At 38.4% G+C, this 25367-nt stretch overlaps 1 protein-coding gene across 2 annotated transcripts in view; it reads left to right on the top strand.

Annotated features, from left to right (window-relative positions):
• Window positions 1-25367, top strand: part of LOC126332889 (NPC intracellular cholesterol transporter 1 homolog 1b-like) — a 155136-nt gene that overhangs the window by 70361 nt on the left and 59408 nt on the right. For both annotated transcript variants that reach the window (XM_049996690.1, XM_049996691.1), the window contains exons 9-16: window positions 1650-1867; window positions 1955-2053; window positions 2194-2363; window positions 2450-2644; window positions 17797-17998; window positions 18293-18409; window positions 19737-19917; window positions 22656-22783. In XM_049996690.1, coding sequence (XP_049852647.1) covers window positions 1650-1867; window positions 1955-2053; window positions 2194-2363; window positions 2450-2644; window positions 17797-17998; window positions 18293-18409; window positions 19737-19917; window positions 22656-22783 — 1310 coding nt within the window. The remainder of the gene's footprint in view (window positions 1-1649; window positions 1868-1954; window positions 2054-2193; window positions 2364-2449; window positions 2645-17796; window positions 17999-18292; window positions 18410-19736; window positions 19918-22655; window positions 22784-25367) is intronic.

Genomic DNA, 25367 nt, shown 5'->3' on the forward strand with positions numbered 1-25367 from the left:
TGTGCATCACAGATATATCTTGGAACTGACTTCATTTCGCATATAAAATGAGAAAACTATGATCCCCGTATACGAACATTGCTGTGGTTCAGTTTGCCAAATATGTGACAATTTTACTCATAGGAGCAACAAATCTTTTCTAAAAGGTTATTGTTTCCATCACTCTTGGCTAGCATATCCAATGCAAAGTGTTCACGTTGAGATTTGTCCTCGGCTTTAGTGGCTGAAGCAGCTGAGCCTTATAGTCATAAAACATAACCTCCTATGTAAGATTTTGTACTCGCTGACTGCTGCTCGCACCAATTTTGTCGGATTCGTTGCAAACTCTTGTCGTAAATGGTCTGCTCTAGCGTCTGAAACACATGCGCGACTGGCTGTTTACGGGGAAATACTTTATGGGAAACACTGCCTGTTTCCATAAATTACGCACGCCAAACCACAGTACTTGGATTGTCTCCTTACCATACTGCATTCGAAAGTTTCGTTGCACTTGGTTATCGCATTTGGTCCCTATGATTTTTCGTCAAATCTGAGGCACCTGGAAAATAAGGCACTGTGTGTTATCGTGTCACATGTTGAGACCTAAATGCTTGTCTAATACACCGGTAGTTTTCAAGTTATTAAAGCCCAAGTCCTTCCGACCACAGATGATGCGGTTAAGGTAACGAATGCTTTATTCAGGAGAACCACTTTACATACGCCTGCATCGAACAATAACTCAGAACTCTCCTTTCTCACAGTCCAAACACTGTCCACTTCGTGTCGGTCAGAGACATTCAAGTCCCGCGTAGAGATCGACATCTGTGGGGACAGAGCCCTCCCACCGGCAGTACGAGGCGTGGGAAGCGTGGGTCAGCAGACACGAGCATGCTCAGGGCAGCGTGACTGATCGTGCCGTGGCAGGCACGTGGCGAGACATACCGGAAGTTTCTTGTAGATTTTCTGTACAAGTGGTACAGCACCAGACACTGAGGGGGGGGGGGGGGGGGTAGGGGGGCGTCGGATGCGGCCATATGGCTGCGGCAGAAGGTGGAGGTGGCAGCCGAACTTTATCTATGTCCTGTCCATCTCCGGCCAAATTCCAGAGTGGAGGTGGCATGGGTGACGAGTGTTGATCGTCGTTATCTTACGTTCTCATCCAAGGCATTAGTGCTGAAGCGAAAAAAGAACGATGTCACTTCATTTGCACCCTTTTTCGCAGTGCATTCATGATAAACATAAACAATCGCCTGTTGCAAGAATATGGGTACTGAAGTAATACATCGAAAGTCACCACTTAATTTCAGTGTCGTTGGTTGCCAAATTTGGCAAGGTTACACCTTTTTGCAAAGTCTGTGCAAATAGCCACTTCCTTTTGTGCTTTTCCTCGCCTCCATTTTGTTGGAAGAGGTTCCATCAGAATTCTGGGCGGATGAGTCTCTTTGACTTGCTGCTTCTTTTCCCTGAAAAACTTATCTACCTGGTGCCTTCCTCTTACAGCAAAATTTTGAATGCAAAAATCTCGCAATTTTAACAGTCTAAGCCTCTTAACAGATTCGTACGATCAGTCTGAATCCAGCTGTAGCAGTAACTCAATTTCTAGAAAAAAGTGACTTATCTGTTTTTCTTTCCCTAATTCTTCAAATGTTGTATCTGGTTTGTTTTTGCAGTATTTGCCTCGTATCCAGGAGCAACAATATGCTTAACATCCTGGGCAGTTGTTGGCATGAGCTATGGCGCATTGTCGTTGATCGTCACGACTGACCGCATAGAGCTATGGGCTTCTCCGACAAGTCAATCGAGGATCGAAAAAGATTACTTTGACACTCATTTCGGGCCCTTCTACAGAACTGAACAAGTGTTCATCAAGGCTCACGGTCTGGACAATGTATGTAAACCAACAACACTTTTTTTCTTCTACATGGTTTTTATTTCTGACATTCATCTGTAGAAGAGTAAATGAACTTTCTTCCAGATTATGTACGAAAGCGGTATGCAACCTGTGGAATTCGGGCCAGTTTTCAATAAAACTTTTCTGTTAACTGTCCTCGATTTGCAACAACAGATAATTCAGGTACGGTACTGGATGCAGTTAATACAGACAATTGTTATTCGTCAGTCTGACAAATCAAAGCATCTCCAAGTCTGAAAGAAGTCTACTTTGACTACTATCTTATGATCGCGAACCGTCTTCTCACTTTACCTTAATTACAGATCGGAGCTGGTGAAAGCTACGAGCTGAAGAATATCTGTAATGCACCATTGGCGACGGGTGAAGTGAAAACAGAAGACTGCCTTGTGCAAAGTATTTGGGGCTATCTGAAAAACAATGCAAGTTTGTTAGAAGATGATTCCTACTTGAGCATATTGTTAACGTGCATGCAGTAAGTATCTTTTCCACAAGTAGGTTCTGCTTGTGAATATTATCAGTTTCGATAAGTAATTAACGCAAATTTGTGTACTTTTGCAGGAACAACGTTGATTTTAGCTGTTTGGGCCCTTACGGCGGGCCCATTTTCGCTGGTTTGGCACTTGGCGGTTTTCCGGAAGATGCAAACGTTAATTACTCAAAGTATGCGTTGTCAACAGGCCTCTCACTGACATTTTTGGTCAACAATCACTTGGATAAGACAGATCTACAACCGGCTCTTGAATGGGAATCTAAGTAAGTTTATGCCTGCCGATGTGTATAGACTTAATTAGTGGTCATGTCAGTTGTTGATAAGTTCATAGAGAAGAACTGTATGTAGTGTAATTACAACTTTAGCGAAGTCAATTATTTCTGCTTGCGCTTAAGGATAGTCAGTAAGCGATCGCAACAGAATCTAGACGACCTTGTAAGCATCACGAACTCAAGATAAGAAAGTATATTAAATCGGAGAAACGAGGATGCAGTAGATTCCTGTTTCGGCTGACAGGATGTACAACTACGTAAAGCTGTGTTCACACACGCAACTGATGTGACGCCACAACATGTGGCTGTAGCTGCGCCTTGAGCTCCTGTTCACATGCCCCGTCCGAGCAGGTCTCGGAATGTCCAACTGTACCGACCGACCGCCGTGTCATCCTCATCCGAAAGGCGTCACTGGATGCGTACATGGAGGGACATATGGTCAGCCCACCGTTCTCCTGACAGTTGTCGGTTTTCGTGACCGAAGCCGTTATGTCTCACTAAAGAGCTTCTCAACTGGCCTCACAAAGGCTGAGTGCACATTTCTTGCCGGCAGCGCTCGAAGGAGCCGGACGATCACCCAAGCAAGTTCTAGCCAATCACGACACCCCTTTACTTCAGTGATCTGACGGGAACCGGTGTTACCATTGCAGCAAGCTCGTTGACACAATTCTCATAGAATGGTACAAATCTAAGAAGTTGCACATCTCTCAACAGGGTAACTGCAATCATGTTTTAATGTTATGGTAGAGGTTATGGCATTAGAGCTGCGACAGGAGTTAAACACAAGGAAGAAGGAACCCAGATGTTAGATCCGAAACAGATTACACACGAGGATAAATCAGGGACCAAAAACATACTAAGAATAACACTCGAAGGCAGAAATGCTGTTTTAATCTGGCGAACTAACCAACAGCTGGCATGTATAAATATCATCTGCAGCCTGCCACTCTTCCAGGACTTTTGAATCGTATTGATCCTTGTATTACGAATAACCGATTTTTAGTTTAAGACTATCACATCACGCTCGGGGGTTATTTTCCACGTATAATCCGCAATTTATACAGTACCTGTTGCGCTCTCCCCCCCCCCCCCCCCCTCCCCACGCAACACACACACACACACACACACACACACACACACACACACACACACGCTGCTACGGAAGGTTAAACATAAATTTGCTTGTAGTTACATAAGCTGCGAAAGTGTACCTGGCGACCACTGTTTTGACTTCTTCAGTAATACAATGAAAACACACTGAACTCGAGTGGGGTGCAGCAGCAATTACTCCACTATAATTGCGACAGAATGTTCCTGTTTAGAAATAGAAATCAGCATTTTAGAGCTGACTTTGGCTTCTTTTTGATACCATTTAGCTAGCAAATGAGTGATATGGCTGAGACCTGGAAGTATGGCTTTTTTCACAATCATTTGACTTTTTTCCTTGCTCTTTTTCCTTGACCATGGGAAAGCATTAAAATCCATGTTGATTAAAGGCAAATTGTTTGTACTGAACAAAACAAACCTCAGTATTCCGTGGAAATGATATAGGAAGTCATCCGCTTAGCACTTGTAACAAACGATGTGTCATTAACTGATGAGGAGAGGGAACAGAGAACTTATATTCATTGTAGTGTTTTGTTGCAGTACAAGAAATAATGTAACACTAAAGTGCAGATATTGTGAAATTAGCCCTGTAATTCCTAGTAGAAACAGTATTTATATTTTTATTATGAGAAAAAGAAAGTTGTGCAAAATAAATTGATATGAAGATGTTTATTTAAATAAATCTTTGCCTCAAAATTTCAAGGTTTTAAAAATGGGCCGATATTTTAAATGCATATCACAGAAATAAAATCTCAAATTGTTGTATCTGCATTTGAAGTACAGGTGAATCCAAAAATCATTTCACTAATGAGATAAACATGGCACACCTGTAAATTTTTAATCTTTTGTGCTTCCCAGAAGCTACACATTTTTAATATCTATACATTTTCTCTCTGGCTATTAAAACCAATAAAATTAAATGTTGTATGTGCATTTAAGATATGATACAAAAACCTGTGGAACATTTTTTTCCTGACGAAAATGTAAGGAAATTGTTTTTCAAAAACCTGATTCCAACGTTTTAACGTAAGTGTTGCTTACATTTTGACATGTCTGTATATAAAATTTGATCAAACTGTTCTTCATACAGTTGAAGTTATCCAACAATATCTACCTTACCGCATTTTCGTATACTCCCCTCCCCCCCCCCCCCCCCCTGTAAAAATTTTAAACAGTATGACTATTGCAAAAATAAAACTGCACAGTAATACACCCTGTTTTATTTCCGCTTTTTCTGACTTTTCTGTAGAACACTTGCAGCCACCACAGAGTAATGGTGGAAGGAAAGTGGAGTAACGAAGTACAACCAAGTTGACCCCTTAGTGACAAGACAAAAGTTGCGCCACTGAAAACTGGGAGTTCACACACGCAACTTCAGTGCAACTGTGCACCGTAGGAAATGCATAAGCTTGTAATTATTAGCATATTTTCTTCGTATACACATATTACAATTGGTACCTATTAGCATCTGCAAGTATTATTCTCATATATGACTCGTTCCATATGCATTCAATTCTCTCAACGGAACACGAATTAATAACTAAATAAATACACCACTAACTGTGGCGATACCTCTGTTTACGTGTGTGAACCCGTCTTAGCACTTTTTGTTGCAACTCACTTGCGAAACCTTATCCAAAAATGACTTCAGAACGCGAAATTTTCCGTTCTACATGTCATGGATACAAATGGCCCACAGTGAACTGGAGAAAATCGAGTAACTTTGGATGTTCTCAATAAAGCAGATGAAATTATATCTTAGAGGGAGACCAAGAGATGAATACACTAAGCAGATTCAGAAGGATGTAGGTTGCAGTAGGTACTGGGAGAAGAAGAAGCTTGCACAGGATACAGTAGCATGGAGAGCTGCATCAAACCAGTCTCAGGACTGAAGACAACAACAACAACAACAATGAAATGCACTGCACAAAGTGCTAAAATAATCTACAGAAAATGAAGAAAGAAAAATTATTTCACAACAAAATTCAGTCGGCAATTCCAAATATATTTTAGTTTCGCTATAACGGATTCAACAAATGAATTTGTAATCTTCAGAACCCAAACAAAACTATTCTGCTGATTAGCTCATTAAATATCCAGGTAAAAGATATTAGACACAATGCTTACAACTTGTGCAAACATAGATTTTTGTGGTTAATTTCTAGTATAGGCCTATATATAAATGAAAAATTTCAGCCCAAAATTGATCAACTTTGATCAATCGTGACATTTTGACAACTATTCATCAGCTTTCTGTTCGAAAATCAGATCAATGTACATGTCACTGACTTCCTATAAAATATTTCGGGGAGAACTGACAGTTTCATCAGGCAGTTGGAGAAATAACTAATCAAGCATGCCGTTTTAGTTGGTTATTCAGTGTTTGTGGACACTGGTTCTTTCATATGCTGAGCACTAGTAGAACTGTATTTCATCACGGCATCCACTAGTCGGTACGAGAGCATTAAAATGCTTTACAAACTCCGCTGGCAGACGCTGCACGAGAGGCTTTGTGCATTACTGAGAAGTTTACTATTGAAATTCTGAGATAGAACTTTCCGTCCAGAATCAGGAAATATATTACGTCCTCCTACATCTGAAATGACCACAATAACAAAATCCGAAAAATCAGAGCTAATACAGAGACTACCGACGGTCATTCTTCCCACGCGCCATTCGCAAAATGAGCGAAACAGACAGTGGTACCGAAGCAGAGCCGATTTAAGGCAAAAGTGGTACATGTGGCCGCTAAGGGCGCCATGCTGAATGGAACGTCCAAAGTGCAAAATATGTATATGCAGGTTGCGAAAACTGACACGGGTGAAAGCATATGATAATAGAAGCGCAAACGTTCTATTAAACGAAAGTACGCAAACGAGCCATTTGCGAGATAACTATGAATATGTGGTTATGAGCAGTCGCTGACTTCCGTATCAAATATTGCCCTGATTGGTATAAGTGTATTTGAAACGTAAACTTTTCTTTTAAGTCCTCGTCTAATACGGCTCAAATTTCACCCACCGCCTACCATTAACGATAAATTAAATAGCCTCCTGCTTCAGCACATTCTATGCTACAATTCGTGTTCCACGTGTCGCCCTCACGTGGCCTTATTAGACTTACTTTCATGCCAAATTTTCTAAAATCTAACAATTTAAACTCTTTCCCACACGAGTAAGATTTTCTGTAAGCTTACTTGTTGGCTTGCGCGATGTTCCGGCGGTCACTAGGTTGCTCCCCTGCAGGGAGCTTGACATATTTTTTGTGATGGTTCCGGTGCTTTGCCCTTGTAGGGTTCTCTGAATGCTACCTATGCTCGCCAATGAAGAGTCCTGTTGCTGCCTGATGTCACTGCCTGGAAGGTGGGATCTCGAGCAAATGAGCACAACAGAATATCAGGCATCTGCTATCTTTCTCGGTGATTTTAAAGTAACTATTCCGTAAAAAAAAATCTCTTGCATCTCATAGTCTCATCTATGAGCTTCATGATGAGGTGTCTATCATTTCATTAACTGTCATAGTTATAGTGATATTTAGAAATTAAGTAAGTCACTCCACAAAATTCGAATAGTTTATAATGGAAGTCATACACTGTTGCATATGAACTGCAACTAATGTATTAAATTACTCTTTACACTTGGAAGGAGATCAATATCTATCTCAAATCTCAAGAAAATAGTTGCTGCATAGTCCACTCAGTTCCATCCACACACACCAGTAATAAAATTAGAAGGAAATATTCATAACATCCTGCGTATCCCACAAACGGTTTGGACATTAAAACAAGATTTTGGAAAACAGCAGCACACAAAACTTGCTTACCTACCATGATGTGGAATGTACATTAACTTATTTGTTTCAGTTGTATTTATTTGTTATGTATTTTTGTTTTTCTGACATATTCAACATTCCGGAGGACCTCCTCAATAAGGATCATTTGGAATGAAAGTAAATCTAATCTAATCACAATGTCAACTGCACTAGAATGTCAGTGAGGTGAATCTTGGTAAACTCCGCTGTGTTTTGGCAAAGTAGTATAGTTTAATATGATAGCAAGAGAAGCATAGGTGTTATTCAAAACACATCACTGATGACACTTCTCTGAAGATAAAGAAGCAGCAGATAGTGGAGCAATAAATCTAGGAAAATGTCATTTCTGTTGCAATTTTGGTAGAATACTATATCCAATCATGTTTTTAATGAGGAATGGTTGGATGTAAACTTGTCAAGGGATTTTATTTCTATATCTCAATAACATGAGCTATAGGGAAACATTTCACAGCACATAGGGTACCATATTTTCCTGTCTACTCCCATTCAGAGTGATTGTGTGAACTTTTTTTATCTCATATCTCTTTGAATTTGTTAAAGGTATAACTTATTTCATGCTGAAAAACAGATTCAATCAGGTGATAAACGGAATCATCATATTTTTAATAAAACTGTGCTCATCTACATCTATATTCTGCAGTCCACTGGGAAAATTATGGCACAGGGTGTGTTCCATTGTACCAGTTACTACAGTTTTTCCTATTCCATTCCTATAAGGAGTGCCAAAAGAAGATTGCTTAAATGCCTTCGTGGATGCTGTAATTAATCTAATTTTTTCCCCGCAACTCCTATGGGAGAAATACATATGAGGTTATAGCATATTCCTAGAGACATCATTTAAGCTGGTTCTTGATACTTTACAAGTAGGCTTTCTCGGGATAGTTTATGTCTGTCTTCAAGAGTCTGCCTATTCAGTCTCTTCAGCATCTCTCTGACACTCGTCCACAGGTCAGACAAACCTAAGACCACTTATGCTGCCATTATCTGCACATGTTCAGTACCTCCTGTTAGTCCTTTCTTGTATGGGTTCCACACACACTTCGGCAATATTCTTGGATGAATCATACAAGTGATTGGCAAACAAACTCCTTTGTAGACTGATTGCATTTGCCTAATTTTCTGTCAGTAAATGGAAGCACTACTCAGGGCTGAGCCTATGTCATTGTTCCATTACACATTACGCTCAAGTATTTGTATGTGCTGACTAAATCAAATTGTGATTCATTAATATTATAGCCACAGGATACTACATTTTTTTATTTTGTGAAGTACACAATTTTAAATTTCTGAATGTTTAAAACAAGTTGCATGTCTTTGCACCACTTTGAATTCTTATCAAGATATGACAGAATATTTATGCAGTCTGTCTTTCAGACAGTACTTCTTTATAGATAACTGCATTATCTGTAAAGAGTCTGAGATTACTACTAATATCAGCCACAAGGTCATTAATATACAATATGAACACTAGGGTCTCAATACACTTCCCTGAGGCACACCCAAAGTTACATCAACATCTCTCGATAACTCTCCATCCAAGATAACTTGTTGCATCCTCCCTGACATAAAATTCTCAATACAGTCACAAATTCCAGTTGATACGCCGTATGACTGTACTTCCAATAATAAGCACAGATGTGAACTGAGTCAAATGCTGTTCAGAGGTCGAGAAATACTGCATCTACAGGACTACCTTGATCCAAAGCTTTCCGTACCTCATGTGAGAAAAGTGTGAGCTGGGTTTCGCATGATACTTATTTACCTACTCCTTAGGTCTACAGCCTTTGAAGGACCTTAGCTGCATCACAATATCCTGCCACTCTGTCCAATCCATGGCTTTCCATCTCCATTCTCTGACACCCAGCTTTTTCATGTCTTCTTCAACTCCATCCAACCATCTCTTTCTGGGCATCCCCTCCGCCATCTGCCTCCAGCCTTGCCATCAAAAATCCTCTTACAAGCCCTGTCTTCTTCCATGCTAACCATGTGCCCTGCCCACCACAGTCTTCTTATTTTAATGGTAGTGACAATGTCAGGTTCTTCTAAAAGGTGTGGTAGTTCTGCATTCGTACGAATGCAGAACTTCTTGATTGTATATTGGGCCGTATATTTTATGTAGCACCTTTCTCTCCCAAATGCATTTACAGTCATGGTCCACATTTCGGCACCATACATAACAACTGGTCTTATAATGGTTTTGTAAACGAGGATTTTTGATTTTTGTGATAGAAGCAAACTTCTAAGCAAGGGTAATGCGGCAAAGTAGCATCTGTTACCTGCTGCTATTATGGCTTTCACCTCACTGCCATTGTCATTGGTCTCAGTGGTAGTCGACCCAAGGTACATGAAGTCTCCCACCCTTTCAAACTCCCTGTCAGCTATCCTGAAATTTGGTAGGTTTTGTTGATTGGTCATTGCCGTTTACTTGGTCTTTTTGACATTGACTGTCAGGCCAAGTTCTCTTGCACCTTTCTCCAATTGATAAGCTTTGCCTCGCGCAGCAGAGTTTCATGCAAGTAATGCCACATTGTCAGCATTGGCTAGGTGCTGTAGTGAACGATTTAATAAGGTTTCTCCTTTATTTAACTCTATCTGACTTCTAACTTTTTCTACACAAAGGTTGTATAACAATGAGGAGATATTGTCACCTGTCTAAGTCCCTTCTTCACTTCCACTTCTCTGGAGATTTCGCCCTGTGTTTTTACTTTACAGTTGGTTTCGCTGAGGGTCATCATAGAAAGTTTAATGAGCTTCTTAGGTATTCCAGCGTCTTCCATTACATTCCACAACACCACTCTTGAGATGTTATCATAGGCTTGTTTAAAGTCGATATAAAGCTGGTGTATGTTAATTTGATGTTCGTAACATTTTTCAAGTAGTATGCGCAATGTGAATATCTGGTCAGTTGTTGACCTATTTCTTCTAAAACCACTCTGATAGCCTCCAACTCTCTCTTACACATATGGAGTAATCCTGTTGGTTATAATCTTGGAGAAACCTTTATATGTGGTATTTAGTAGGGAGATTCCTTGATAGTTCTGGCAGTTTAATTTATCTCCTTTTTTATGTATATGGCACATTATAGCTGTTTTCCACTCCTTTGGCATGCTCTCCTCTTGCAAAATATTCAATATTATTTTATGAATTGTTTTCCGCAGCATTTCCCCACCATATTTGAGAAGTACAGCCTGGTGCCTCATTGTTTTTTAAGGTCTTAATGGCTTGAAGGGAGGACATAAGATGAACATCAACAAAAGCAAAATGAGAATAATGGAATGTAGTCGAATAAAGTTGAGTGATGCTGAGGGAATTAGATTAGGAAATGAGACACTTAAAGTAGTAAATGAGTTTTGCTATTTGGGGAGCAAAGTAACTGATGATGGTCAAAGTAGAGATGATATAAAATGTAGACTGGCAATGGCAAGGAAAACATTTCTGAAGAAGAGAAATTTGTTAACATCGAGTATAGATTTAAATGTTAGGAAGTCGTTTCTGAAAGTATTTGTATGGAGTGTAGCCATGTACGGAAGTGAAACATGGACAATAAATAGTTTGGACAAGAAGAGAATAGAAGCCGTTGAAATGTGGTGCTACAGAAGAATGCTGAAGATTAGATGGGTAGATCGCATATCTAATGAGGAAGTTTTGAATAGGATTGGGGAGAAGAGGAGTTTGTGGCACAACTTGACTAGAAGAAGGGATCGGTTGGTGGGACATGTTCTGAGGCATCAACAGATCACCAATTTAGTATTTGAGGGCAGCATGGAGGGAAAAAATCGTAGAGGGAGACCAAGAGATGAATACACTAAACAGATTCAGAAAAATATAGGTTGCAGTAGGTACTGGGAGATGAAGAAGCTTGCACAGGATAGAGTAGCATGGAGAGCTGCATCAAACCAGTCTCAGGACTGAAGACCACAACAACAACAATGGCTTGCATCACTTCCCCCAATGTAGGTTCTGGTGTTGCAACCTCTGGTCCATAGTAATTTAGTTCCACCAGTTCTTCTCATTCTAACCCTTCTACTTCTGGTCCAGTAACTCTTGGAAGTATTCTGCCCACCTGTCAAGTATTTTATTACTCTCCCCTATCAAATCCCCTTCTTTGTTCCTACACATATTTGTTCTGGCTTGGAACCTGGTCTTTCCTTCTTTAATCTTTTGGTACATTTCACAACTTTGCTTCCCTTTTCCTAGCTGTTCAATTTCTTCCAGTTTTTTTTTTCTTTTCTAGTGCCCTTTTCTTCTATCTGCAGACCCTCTTTGCTATATGGCGATTTTATTATATTCATTCAGATTTGCTCGAGTTCTTCTCTGTAATAATTTCATTTGTGCTATATTACATTCCTCAATTCTTCTCATACATTCTTCATCAAACCAATCTTCCTTCCTTTGAGCCCGTTCATGTTCTAAAACCTCTCCAGGTGCCTCGAGAATTGCAGTCTTACATCGTTTTCACATTACATCTATATGTTCATTTGATGTGTCGATATCATTCTTAATCCTCTCTTCTATTTTCATCTGACATGCTTTCCATATTTCTTCTAACTTCAGTTTCTTAATGTCAAACCTCTTTTGTTTTTGGTCTTTTTGATTACTCAATAGTGAGATCCTTTGTCTATATTTAATTCTCACTAGACTGTGGTCTGAATTGCAGTCATCTCCACACTGGCTCCTAATATCCATTATATCCAGTCCGTGTCTCCGATCAATCAATATATGGTCTATCTTATTTCTGGTTTGTCCATTTCGTGAAATCCATGTTTCTTTGTGTATTTTTCTGTGTGGGTAACGTACTGCCAACAGTCATGGTTTTGCTTACAGCAAAATCTACAGCCCTAAGTCCATTGTCGTTTGATGTTTCATGGAGGCTATGTCTTCCTGTGGTTGGCTGAAAGTGCTCTTCTTTTCCTATTTTTGCATTCAGGTCTCCTATTAATATCTTGACATCATGTTTGGGAGCCTGATGATACAGTTGTTCTACCTTGCTATAAAACTCGTCCTTTTGTTGTCCATCTGCCTCATCTGTGGGTGCATATACATTTATCACTGTAATGTTGAAAAATGTTCTCCTTAATCTTATTATGGACATCCGTTCATTGATTGGTTGGAAGCACATTGCCGCATGTTTCAGTTCTTTAGGGACCACAAAACCTGTTCCAAAGGTATTCATCCTCCCGCTACTATACAAGATAGTGAAATTTCCTGCACCCATTATGTCACTCCACTTCCACCTTATTTCCTGGAGAGCCAATATTTTAATACTGGAGTTGTTTACTTGCATTAGCAGCTGATGTAGGACTCCAGCTTGGTATAAGCTCCGCACATTCCATGTTCCTATGCACATATCTCTTATCCTTTTTTTGTTTGCTAGGGTCATCATCGAAATATCTGTCCAGCTTATTCGTTTGCTATCATTTGCAACAATTGATGTTTTACAGGGGGAGATTGTTAATCTTCTGCCCAACCATTTGGGGGGTTGCCCCTTACAGCTCGCAAGCTAGCTGGCTCCATGTTCAGGGCAGCGCCCTTAGCCTTTGTAGATCCCTCTACTAACTGTAAGGCAGCAGGTGATTTGTATCGGGTTTACTCCCTTAAGGAGACTGGCTTCACCACACCTCTAGAGTCCTCCCTGCCCTGTGTTGTATGATGTTAAGAATGATAAAGGAAAGGGTAGGCTTAAGATAGGATCAGATAGGAGACCGGAGTTCAGTCGTTGTGGGACACACTTTCTCTGGCTCCTCCCCATTGGCCTGCCCAGCATGGGTGGCCCTGATGGTAGCTACGCTACCGCTGGCATAGCCCTCTGGATCCAGAGCATGCAAACCTCCTCGCACGCAGGGACAGTGCTACACTAAGGTGATATCCCCTGAGGAGATTCACATGATACAGGTCTTTGAAATCCGTGCTGGTTGCCATGAAGAAGGTCATTATGTTTGAGCTGAGAACATGTTCTAAAATTCTACAAGTAAATGTCTAGGATACTGGATTGTGGTTTCGTGATTCACTTCCACTACCCCTCTTTTAGATTGGTGTGACCTGTGGTTTCTTTTAACTTCTGTGCATGGTTTTTTGTTTGAGAAATCTACAATATAGTATGTTAAAAGGGGACCTAACTAAGCAGCAAATTCGGTATAGAAACTGATAGGGTTTCCATCGGGCCCAGGAGGTTTTTTCAGTTTTGACAATTTTAGCTGTTTCTCAAAGTCACCTTATTCACTTGTCTTTTTAGTGTGTATGAGGATTAAATTGGGGCAATTCTCCTGGTTTTCCATTGTAAAGGAACATTTGAAAATGAAGTTAAATGTCAGAATACATTTCTTTAACATACAACAACCTTCTCTCCCCCACCATCCTCCCCACCCACACCCCCAAAAATCCATAAAAATCACAAGTTTTGATTTTTGGAAGTTGAGCATCGATCTGTGTTCCAACAAGGGTGTGGGGCTGGCAAAGGGGAAAAGATCTCGATTTCCTTGGCCAAAGGGGCATGAGGGGTAGGATGTTTACATATTGGCGCAAAGGGCTGCCAACTTTTAGACATGCATGCGCTATGTGTGCACAATTGATCAGCAGCTGTGGCATAAATTATGACAAAGAAACAAGATTTTGTGAAAGCACATTATACAAATGCTCATCTTCAAATGCTCTTTGCCTTTTTTTATTTCTCATTGAAACATGTATTGCCATGCTACTAAATTGTTGAGCATGGTGGCAGTTGTAAACAAAAGGGGGTTGTGTTCTAATCACAACCTCTAAACAAAGCTCAACTTATCTTGCATATACTGCACACACACACACACACACACACACACACACACACACACACACACACAAGGTCCCTCCCACCATGAACTGTTCTGCTGGGTACATATCTCTGCAGTGTGCCATCAACTGGTCTTTTAAACTTGAGCCACAGGTCCTGTACATGCTCCTGTCCTGTGCTAGCAGTTTTCAGTACCTCACTGAAGTATGACACAACTGTTTTTTGATCTAGATAACTGAACAACTAAACTTTCTACTTTTTTAGGTGCCCTTCAAATTTGGATAACCATTGTTGCCACAATTGCCTCAGAGTTACTGATACTTGTTTCAATGTGGACACCCATAAGAGGTCAGGTATATTTGTTGCCATTAGTTCTAATATATCATGATTGGGGTTCCAAACTAGTTGTTGGAAGTAATTTTCAGAGAAGGCATGTAGTAATATTTCACAGGATGTCTTGTCACACCAAACACCAACAAAATTGTAATTTTCTCAATTCCTCCTTTTCGGAATGAGAGAAGCAGTTGCCCTTTGCACAATATGGCTGTTTCATAACTCTGAAGATTTGCAAAATCATGTCATATAGCCATCAAGTTGAAGACAAACTACAAGATATTTGAAGTAAAACGTTACAGTCCTTCACTTTGTATAGGTATCACCTCAGCCACCTTTTACCCCAAGAAAGATCTCCAGTACTCATTTGACCGCAGGCAGAGTGGACAAGAGGCCATCCTGGAGGGACTCAAATGAGGAACGATTCCCATCCCCATCCAAGACTGAACCCAGGACTCCCAGAGCCAAAGTCTAGTGCTCAACCTACTAGATCACATTGGTCACTTGATTCTGTAATCCACAAAATGCTACTGATGCATCTGTGGTGTTGTGTAATGGAATTAGATACTTGAAAATGTCCCACATTTAATTCTACCTCAGTAGTAGAAAATAAATCATAAACTACGCCAATAAACAGTCACAGTCCATGAAGTAATATTCCATGTAAATATGTGTTTTACGCAGAAGAAGTCTGGAAAAGGAGTTATCAAACTGAAATTGCAAAATGAAGATTGTTGTTGTTGTGGTCTTCAGTTCAGAGACTGGTTTGATGCACCTCTCCATGCTACTCTATCCTGTGCAAGCTTCTTCATCTCCCAGTACTTACTGCAACCTACATCCTTCTGAATCTGTTTATGTATTCATCTCTTGGCCTCCCTCTATGATTTTTACCCTCCATGCTGCCCTCCAATACTAAATTGGTGATCCCTTGATGCCTCAGAATATGCCCTACCAACCTATCCCTTCTGCTAGACAAGTTGTGCCACAAATTTCTCTTCTCTCCAATTCTATTTAATACCTCCTCGTTAGTTATGTGATCTACCCATATAATCTTCAGCATTCTTCTGTAGTGCCACATTTTGAAAGCTTCTATTTTAGTCTGCAAAGCACACATTGTCACACAAAAATGTATTGTGAAAGAACTAAGACAACCGAGGGAAGTTTACAAAAAGTATGGGTAGCCATAACAGTAGATCAAATGTGCACCACAATGCAAATCAACACCACCTGCAGAAGGAACTGATACCAATGAAGAAGTGTTCCAGTAAGCGTGGGGGAATACTTCAGACATAAGGCTTATTATGTATGTAGGTCCCTCCAATGGAATTAAAAGGTCTGATACGTTAAGTGAAAGATAATGCAGTGATCCAAAAACTGGATGTAAACCTCACATTTTGCAATGTGGCATGTAATATGTAAGGCACACTAAAATAACTGTTGAGTAAAGATGCGTAGAATACACAAGTACACACCCAAATCAAGCAAGTAACCATATTACCTGCCACAGAACTTTTCTTCCCCATGAGTGTGAAATAAAATACAAAGACTGTAGCATTGTGGTGAATAATCAAATACAATCCCTAGAAATAATACAGTTTCAGGACATCATACAAATTATTCTTCTGAATTCGTCAGTTTATACATTACATACTATTTCTTGGATAGTTAACATGTTTTTCGGTACAGGATATTGTTTTACTGTATTTTCTTTACAACATTTGTATATTTTTGCGATTCTTGAGTTTCTCCTGACGTATTTGATAATCAAAATATCCACGGGTGTACTGCCGGTCTACAATGTCAAATGGGCACAATATTTCGGCGATCATACATGTCGCCATCATCAGGTGAACTGAAGGACTGAGCTCAGTATTATTTGTATGTTTTTGTTTGTTACTTTTGTTGACCGAACAAAATCTGAGACAGTACCAGCCATGCGAGGGCTGCTGCCACTTGTCCTTATATACCTTTCAATAACTGAAGTGTAAATACATTCATTGTTTAAAACAGTATTTTTAAAATTTACAAATAAAAGTTAAATGGCTTTCCAAAATAAGTTACAGAGTTTGGATTTATAGTTTGTTGTGATCTTTTCAGAATAATAAACATGGTAAAATAATACAGTTATAATTGCCAAACTACGTGAAATACCTTTCCACAATAATGTTTGATTTAAAAATGTTTTTAAAATATAGATTTGATTTTGATACTAACATAAATTCTGGATCTTTACACATATATGAAACATAATTACAATCAGTTTTCTGTGTACAAATTTTGTAAATACATGTTTTAACATTTTCTTACATTTCTCACACTTATTTTCAAATATAAACTATTTGGATCCTAGTACCTAATTCAGTGATCTATTACTTCTACAACGTGCATCATTAAGTTATGTAAATTCACATATACATTGGGAGTTAGTATCAGTTACTACAATATTGTCTGTATCACATTCTTCGTTATGTGCGGTATTATTCTGTTACTTTACATGTTGACTGTTTTATAAACAGAGTTGTAAAGTGTAGCTGAAGAATCAGCTGATTTTATTTAAAGTGGCAGCCTTTTTTCTAATTTATTGGATTAAATTTATCTAACATAAGCATGAAATGCTTGAAACAACATGGTGATAGTTTAGTATTAATACAGTGCTACTGTACAGAGTAGTTTCAATTATTAGCTTGTCTTTTGTTAATGTATACTTTTACTCATTCCAAAAACCTGAAGATTCTCTTTCTTTATGGGATCTACAGAACATGATGAATGAAAGAATGAAGTGTTTAATGGCACTCAGAAACAATCACTAGGGTTGCTTGCAGCCTGTACTATTCACAGTTTGATTGGAATCCAAACATCAAGCAACAAAACCAGTGGTTGACACCTAACAAAGACAGTTCTGAATCACTGTTATCTATCAAATTAATAAATTATGTAGCAAACCAGTGGTAGATAATCGTTCACACAGCATGCAGAAATGACAGCAACTTCTCTTTACTAACGAATTTTTTGTCATGTTTCCATCCACAAAAATTCCTCTCAGAGACAGGGATTACCATCTATATATGAATAAATGACTGCACTGTTTTATGAATTCCCTCCACAGGTTCATCCAGTTTTTGAAAGAATGGTCAGAGACAAAGATGCCCTCCTTCATGTCAATTGCTTTTTCGGCTGAACGGTCAATAGAAGACGAGCTCGCACGTGAATCTCAAGCAGAAATAGCAACTGTTGTTATCAGCTATGCTGTGATGTTTTTGTATATCACGCTTGCCATTGGACGGTATAGATCTTCAAAAACAATACTGGTAAGATAATTATTATTAGTACTTTATAATTTTTCATAAAATGTGCTACTGTTCATGTAGTAAAATGTAGAAGATGCAGCACAAAAATATGAAGTTGACCATTACTTTGCTGTATCTGCCTTACTTTAATGTAATAGAGCAAAGCAATTTTGAAGTAACATTTTTGATATTTTATGTTACAGTAAATTATGTAGTGTACACTTCTACAAAAAGATCACATTATGTATCAATTATTACATCTATTTCCTACTAAAGTGCTTCCAGAAACAAAATAATCGTATTTTTGCTTCACAGATTGATGGAAAATTTACTCTGGGAGTAAGCGGAATAATCATAGTACTTATGTCAGTATTATCATCTCTTGGGATATTTGGATATGCCGGAGTTGCAACAACATTGTTAACAATTGAGGTATGATATGTATCCACATTTCTCTTTTTCCACTGGAATACAGCAAGCCATTACCACAACTTTAAGTTGCTGTTTAGTTCTTTAACAGCTTATAATCAATGCTTGAAAGCTTCAGTTTTGTAAGTACCATCTGATTTATTCCATGAAGATTTGATTTGCTTGTTGTCAACAGTTTTTCCATTGATTTAATACTTAACATCCTATACAAGACTCTTCATCTCTGCGCACTTACTACACCTAAGATCATGCTTAAAGCAGTAACCTTGTGTTTGGAATACAATAGTTTTGCATCCATCCAGAGTCTGTTGTACTGTGGCTTTTATAAATCACTTATCAAATGCAGGAATGGTTCCTTCAATGAGATGTAAATTACAGTAAATTACACATCTGTTCCTGCATTTTTTCCCAGTTCTGTTCAGGATTTTTTTTTAAATCCACAAAGGTAATTGCCAGTAGCCTGTTTATGTGCCAGTGTATTATTTATCCATTCTAAGCACTCCTTGAAGACTATTACTGAATAAATAAATATTGAAGATTAGGTACTTTATAGGGCTGAATTGAAACTCCAATGCTTGTGGAGTGGAAATCCAAACTTAAGAAGTGAAGAAGACAGTTCATGATAATGGTGTTCTTAAATACATATTTCCCTCCTACACAGGGTATATATTGCCATTCGAGGCAGCACTTTGGGTTTTGCATGTAATGTGCTTCTTGTGCTTTAGTGGGTAGGGAAACTAAAAAAAGTTCAGAACTGTAGTAAAGATTCATTATGATTGTATGCTACTGAAAAAAATAGGGAGAAAAAGAAAGTGGTGGTGGTTGCAGGGGTGACGAAGAGTAACAGAAGACTAATTAAATATCTGTTAAAGAAATAATGATCATGGTAGTGGTAAAGAGTGACTGAGAACTGAATAAAGATGTGTTAAGCAGCAAAGCTGACAAACAGAACATGGCATGAAGAGGTATGTGTGAGACTAGATGCTAGGGGAACATAGTTCTAGGAATGCTTATCATAGAAATAAAAATGTTGGTGAAATATGTGCTGTGACATTGAAGACTAGTTAATTTGCCAATATTTGGTGTTCCGGGGGAGCTAAATTGTTTAGGAGACTGAAATATGTAACTGAGATTTTTGGCAATGTTGCATACAAAAGTGGAAACAAAAATTATTAGACCGACAGAGGACAATGAAGGATGGGGACCAGCATCAAAGGAGTTGAAAAAAATTATGATTATAAAACAAATATTTTAACAAGTTACAAGAATAATATTAATTCTCTCTTCCATTATTTTACCATGTTTCTTCAGTGCTCTCTTTTTATTTCAGGTCATCCCTTTCCTTGTACTGGCCATTGGAGTTGACAACATATTCATCCTAGTACAGACACATCAGCGTAATCCGAGACAAAAAACTGAAAGCCATGAGGAACATGTTGCACGGACACTGGGTACAGTTGGACCCAGTATGCTACTCACAAGTTTATCAGAGACATGCTGCTTTCTTATAGGTAAGACTTTATGTTCCTCAGTTCCTCTAAAGCTTTCCAGCTCATATTATATTTCAGTAATACATACTTCAATGGCAGTGTCTAATATTCTGATGTTTTTATACCCTCAGATATAAATTAGAATATGTGAGGACAAAACTTAAATATTCTACACGTTTATTAACATGTAGACACCTTATAAATGTTCAGAGTGTAACCATGTGTAGAAATTAATTTGTGAGGTGAATGTAAAATGACTCATTCCACACCTCTCTAATCTGTTGTACAAAGTGATCTGTGGAACATGAAAGTAACAAACTAAATTGAGAAGAAAGCAAATAGAAAATGGACTTTTCAAGAACCAAATAGAACTAACAATACAGATTGCTGTATCTCATCAAAAATAAGGAAATATATTGGCTGTGATGGTCACAAAACACTTTAGAATTTCAGATGATCATAGACTAGTGAGATAATAGGTAAAAAACAGACACAAACACTAAAGAAAATCTAACTGATGAGACAAAACCAGAAATGTAGATTAATAATTTATTTAAAAATGAGATGGTGTATCATATCAAACTCAGCAATGTGTTGGGCATATTAAACACTTTGACTGATATAGAAGAATGGGGTAATTATTTAAAAATGGTATTTAAGTAGGCAATCAAAGATATTATAGGTATGAAGAACACAAAATGAAAAAATTCTCAAATGGAACAAGGCACCTATTAAAGAGAGTTTTGAGTAAGTGATAAATGGAATATGATAGAATATGCTGAATTGTACAGAACTATTTATAAATGTCTTTGAGAGAATCTGAGAAGATATGATGGAAGTTTGATTAGAGAAACTACAGAAAACAATAAAGAGTATGATGACATAAAACGAAATCTTATGTTGGGCAGATTTCATTACAATGCACAATAACTAAATTGAACAAGAGTTCTTTAAATGTTTGTGAATTTCAAGAGATGAATCACAAACACCTATAGTTACTAACAAAAACAATTACATCATGGAAGTAATCACAAATGAAATGTGCAGTGCCATTCAAGGTACAAAAAAGGAGAATTGCCAGGAGACGAAACTGTTCCAGTAGAAGTGATTGAAACTAGATGAAAAAGCAATTATGTGCAGAAAGTCTGCAGAAGAATATAGCTGTCCAAAAGTAGAACAATGAAAAGCAAGGTTCCAGGTTTGAGCCCTAGGCTGGTGCATAATTTCAAAATAGTGCACACTCGGTTGCAAGTGAAAGCTTCATTCTCATATTGTATGATGTTAAAATAATTAAGCCTCAAATAACTACTGAATGTAAGACCTGGAAGAAGATGTGGCATTATGTGCACAAATTTCCTTCACCAGCATTAAATTTGGATACAGGGAGTAGACAAAGCAACTGCCTCTGCATACATAGACTGCCACAAAGACAGCTGGAATAAAAAAGAAGCAGGCACCTACTGTCATCACAAAGTACAGCCATTATATGAGGGTTGGAACTTAAATAGTGGCAACTATTTATTTACAGCTCCTACAAAATAGATACATGCTTCAAAGTTTTACTGACCTTAAAAGTAGTTACCAGCATTGTGTGTAACCCATTGCCAGCGATGTGGAAGTCATAGGATACTCTTAGCAGTGCCAGTTGTGTTGACAGTTCGAGTGGAGCGGTCTATTGCTCAATAAATTTGTAGCAGTTCTGAAGAAAATGCCGTGAAGTGTTTTCTCTTGTTTAGAAATCAAGTAGAACTCACAAGGTCTTAAGTCAGGGGAGTGTAGTAGGTGGTATAGCACTTAGCAGCCCCATCAGTCAAACAAATCAGTAACAACTTGCACTGTACATGCTTGAGCATTGTCCTGCAAAATGATGGTCAGGTCCTGCAGAAAGTGTCATCACTTCTGTCTCTAAGCTTATCATAGGTTGTGCTCCAAAAATGAACGGCATAGAGACAAAAGTGATGACACTTTCAGCAGGACAAGACCATCATTTTGCAGCACACATATCTATTTTGTACGAGCTGTAAATAAATAGTTGCCACTATTAAAGTTCCAACTCTCATATCTATACTTTGTGCTTTGAAAGAAGAGTCCACCATCACCGTTGACAGTGAGCCTTCTTCAGTGAGGAGTCATTTGCACGCCAGTAGCGGCTTCATTTATCAGTGTAATACAGTCTGGCATATGTTTAGAAACTAATATTGAGTGTTAAAATAATCATTAAAGTTCCAACTCTCATATCTATACTTTGTGCTTTGAAAGAAGAGTCCACCATCACCATTGACAGTGAGCCTTCTTCAGTGAGGAGTCATTTGCAGGCTTGTAGCTGCTTCATTTATCAGTGTAACACAGACTGGTGTATGTTTAGAAACTAATATTGAGTGTTAAGAATAATCATCAAGTAAGGACAAATCTGGCCTGTGTTTAAATTGTAGGTGACAAACTCTAACGTAAGATACAACAAAGGCACTGTGGCAGTTTCACATCTAACCTTTCTCACTCCCCCACCTCTTTTCTGCATTCATCTCACCACCCATCTCTTTCTCTGCTTCCTTCCAATCCAACTCCTACTTTGCCCTGCAATGTATCAAGCACAACTATTCTTTCAGTGCAAACCGGAGGAAAGCAATTAACATTTTTTACAGGGCTCAAAACTGGTTCTTGGTGTTTAAAGTGTATAACTGGCTACTTTTGATTTTATTGTCAATTTCAGTAAGTTTAGCTGCTTAATCTATATGATAATTATGATCTTTTTTTTTCAGGTGCTCTGTCAAACATGCCTGCTGTCAATACATTTGCTCTTTATGCATCTGTAGCTACAATACTAAATTTCATTTTCCAAATAACATGCTTTGTAAGCATTATGACTTTGGATGATAAACGACAGTCAGTAAGTTAACCTTCATTTCTTTAAATTTTATGAGATTCTGGAAAAAAATCTTGACATAAGCAGTGGCTAAGCTCATGAAAAGCTTTGTGCTTCTTTAGAAACTTCACTAAATTGTTTCAATACTGAATCATGCAATAAATGAGTTAACACCTCTGCCAATGCGCTGTTCTAGAAAGGTTATAACTTCTTGAGAATTTGTGTGGACTTGCAGTTAATTTAGACAAATCTCTCCTTTTCCTAGCACTTATCAAATCATGTGGTGGCAAGGGTACCCATATGGGGTGGGAGAAACTGTAGGGTTTGAAATATTGTTAATATTTTGGAAGATGAATGGCAACTTGTAAGTAGCCATAAAAATTTCCGATTCTTACCCTTTTAAAAACTGGAAAATATCAGCTTTTAAACTATTTCTTTGAAAGAAAAACATAAAACATATGATTGGATTTTCCTTTCCTTGAGAGCTGGAGGGGGTGGGGGGTGCTGATATGGACAGCCTTGTATGGGGTTCTCTGTTTGTTTTCATTTTGGCAAGTTTGCTATTGTTTACATTTTATGACAGGATGTCCTGTCACCATAGTTGTCAGTTGACCTAAGGAAAGGATGACATTTATGCCACCTGCCAGTGAATTGTGTATATTTTGTCCTGTGTGTTATTCTATTTTAACTATTTGTGTATCTACATCTGCAATATAGATACTCTGCAAGCCACCATAAGGTGCATGGTGGAGGGTGTCCTGTACCACTACTTGTCATTTCCCCTTCTGTTCCACTCACAAATAGAGTGAGGGTAAAACGAATGTCTGTACACCTCCATATGAGCCCTAATTTCTTGTATCCTATCTTTGTGGTCCTTATGCATGATGTGTGTGATGTATGTTGGCAGCAGTGACGTAGTATGGACCCTAAATACTTAGATAGTACTCAAGAATAGGTCACACCAGTGTCCTATATGCAGTCTCTTTTACAGGTGAACCACTCTTTCCTAAAATTCTCCCAATATACCAAAGTTCACCATTTGCCTTCCCTACCGCAGTTTTCACATGCTCATTCACCTCATATAGCTTTGCAAAGTTACACCTAGATATTAAAAGTAACTGTCTGTGTCAAGCTGGACACTAGTAATACTGTATCCAAACATTGCAGGTTTGTGATTCCTACTCATCCGCATTAACCTACATTTTTCCACATTTAAGGCTAGCTGCCATTCATCACGCCAACTGGAAAATGTGTCTAATTCATCTTGTATCTTCCTATAGTCCCTCAATTTTGACACCTTACTGTGCACCATGACATCATCAGCAAACAACCACAGACTGCTGCCCACCCTGTCTGACAAATTATTTATGTATATAGAGAACAACAGTGGTCCTATCACACTTCCCTGGGGCACTCCTGATTATTCTCTTGTCTCTGATGAACATCATATTTTACGAGGCAGAAACTGGGGACCAGCCCAGCATTTGCTTAAATGAGAGCAGAAAACCTCCTAAAAAGCACATGCAGGCTGGTTGATGTACTAAGCTAGCAGTTGTTAATTCATCACACATATTCAATCCAAATATGGATAAATTACCTAGTTTGCAAACTAGTGTACTATGTGATTAAGCTATATAACCAGGCCTTAATTTAGAGAAATATGTATAGATCTATACTCTACTGTCTATTAATAAATTCCATGTGGGCTTTTGAAAGTGCTTTACACAACTTTATCAGTGAAAGTGAACCATACAGCAAACATGCCTGCTCCATTTTCATGCAGCTACCTCTGTTTAATTCATGAAATGTATTAAAATTTATTTATACTACAAGCTACCAATTAACAAGTGTCTCCCATGTCTCTGTTGAAACTTCTAACCTAGTAAAGGATCTTCTGGCACCATATATTGTTCATATTTGTCCAGTTATTGGCACTGTATGTATCAAGTAATACAGTAGTCCCATAATTTACTTTCATAGTTAATCTTTCCTTCTGCAACAGTATGTGCACTGTTGCAAAATCTTCTGGCAGATTAAAACTGTGTGCCTGACTAAAACTCAAAATCAAACTCTTTCAAGGCAGGAGACTAAATATGACATTAATATTCCTCATTTTAGAATACTTTTTATGCCACCTCCACCCCACTCCCTCATATCAACATCAACACCAAAACCTTGTGGGTGAAATGCCACCAGAACTGTCACCTATTAGTTGGCAAAACCAAAAACTATAAGATTCCACACAAGTATGAGTTTTTTCTTATTACTTTACCATACCACCATGCATCAATCCTCAAAAATTGGATTGCTAACCATTTCTCACTCCCCAACATTTTTTCCAATGTTGTAAGTCATTGGTTCCCAGCATTTTGTGGACTGCCACCCCTTTTTCCAAAACATAATTATTTAGTGCTCCATTTTATAATAAAAAACACAACTTCTATTCTTGAAATCAATAAGGCAGTTCACAGTTCTCCAGCTTTTTTGGGTTTAGTGCATTTCCCTACAGTGGTTCAATTGCATTTCTCTTGGGTGAAAGATATTAAAGATATTGGAAAAAAGGTACAATTTTTGAAATAACTTCATCAAAGGATATTTACAATACTTT

The sequence above is a fragment of the Schistocerca gregaria genome, chromosome 2 (genome assembly GCF_023897955.1).
Source record: "Schistocerca gregaria isolate iqSchGreg1 chromosome 2, iqSchGreg1.2, whole genome shotgun sequence".
In the NCBI taxonomy this organism is placed as follows: domain Eukaryota; kingdom Metazoa; phylum Arthropoda; class Insecta; order Orthoptera; family Acrididae; genus Schistocerca; species Schistocerca gregaria.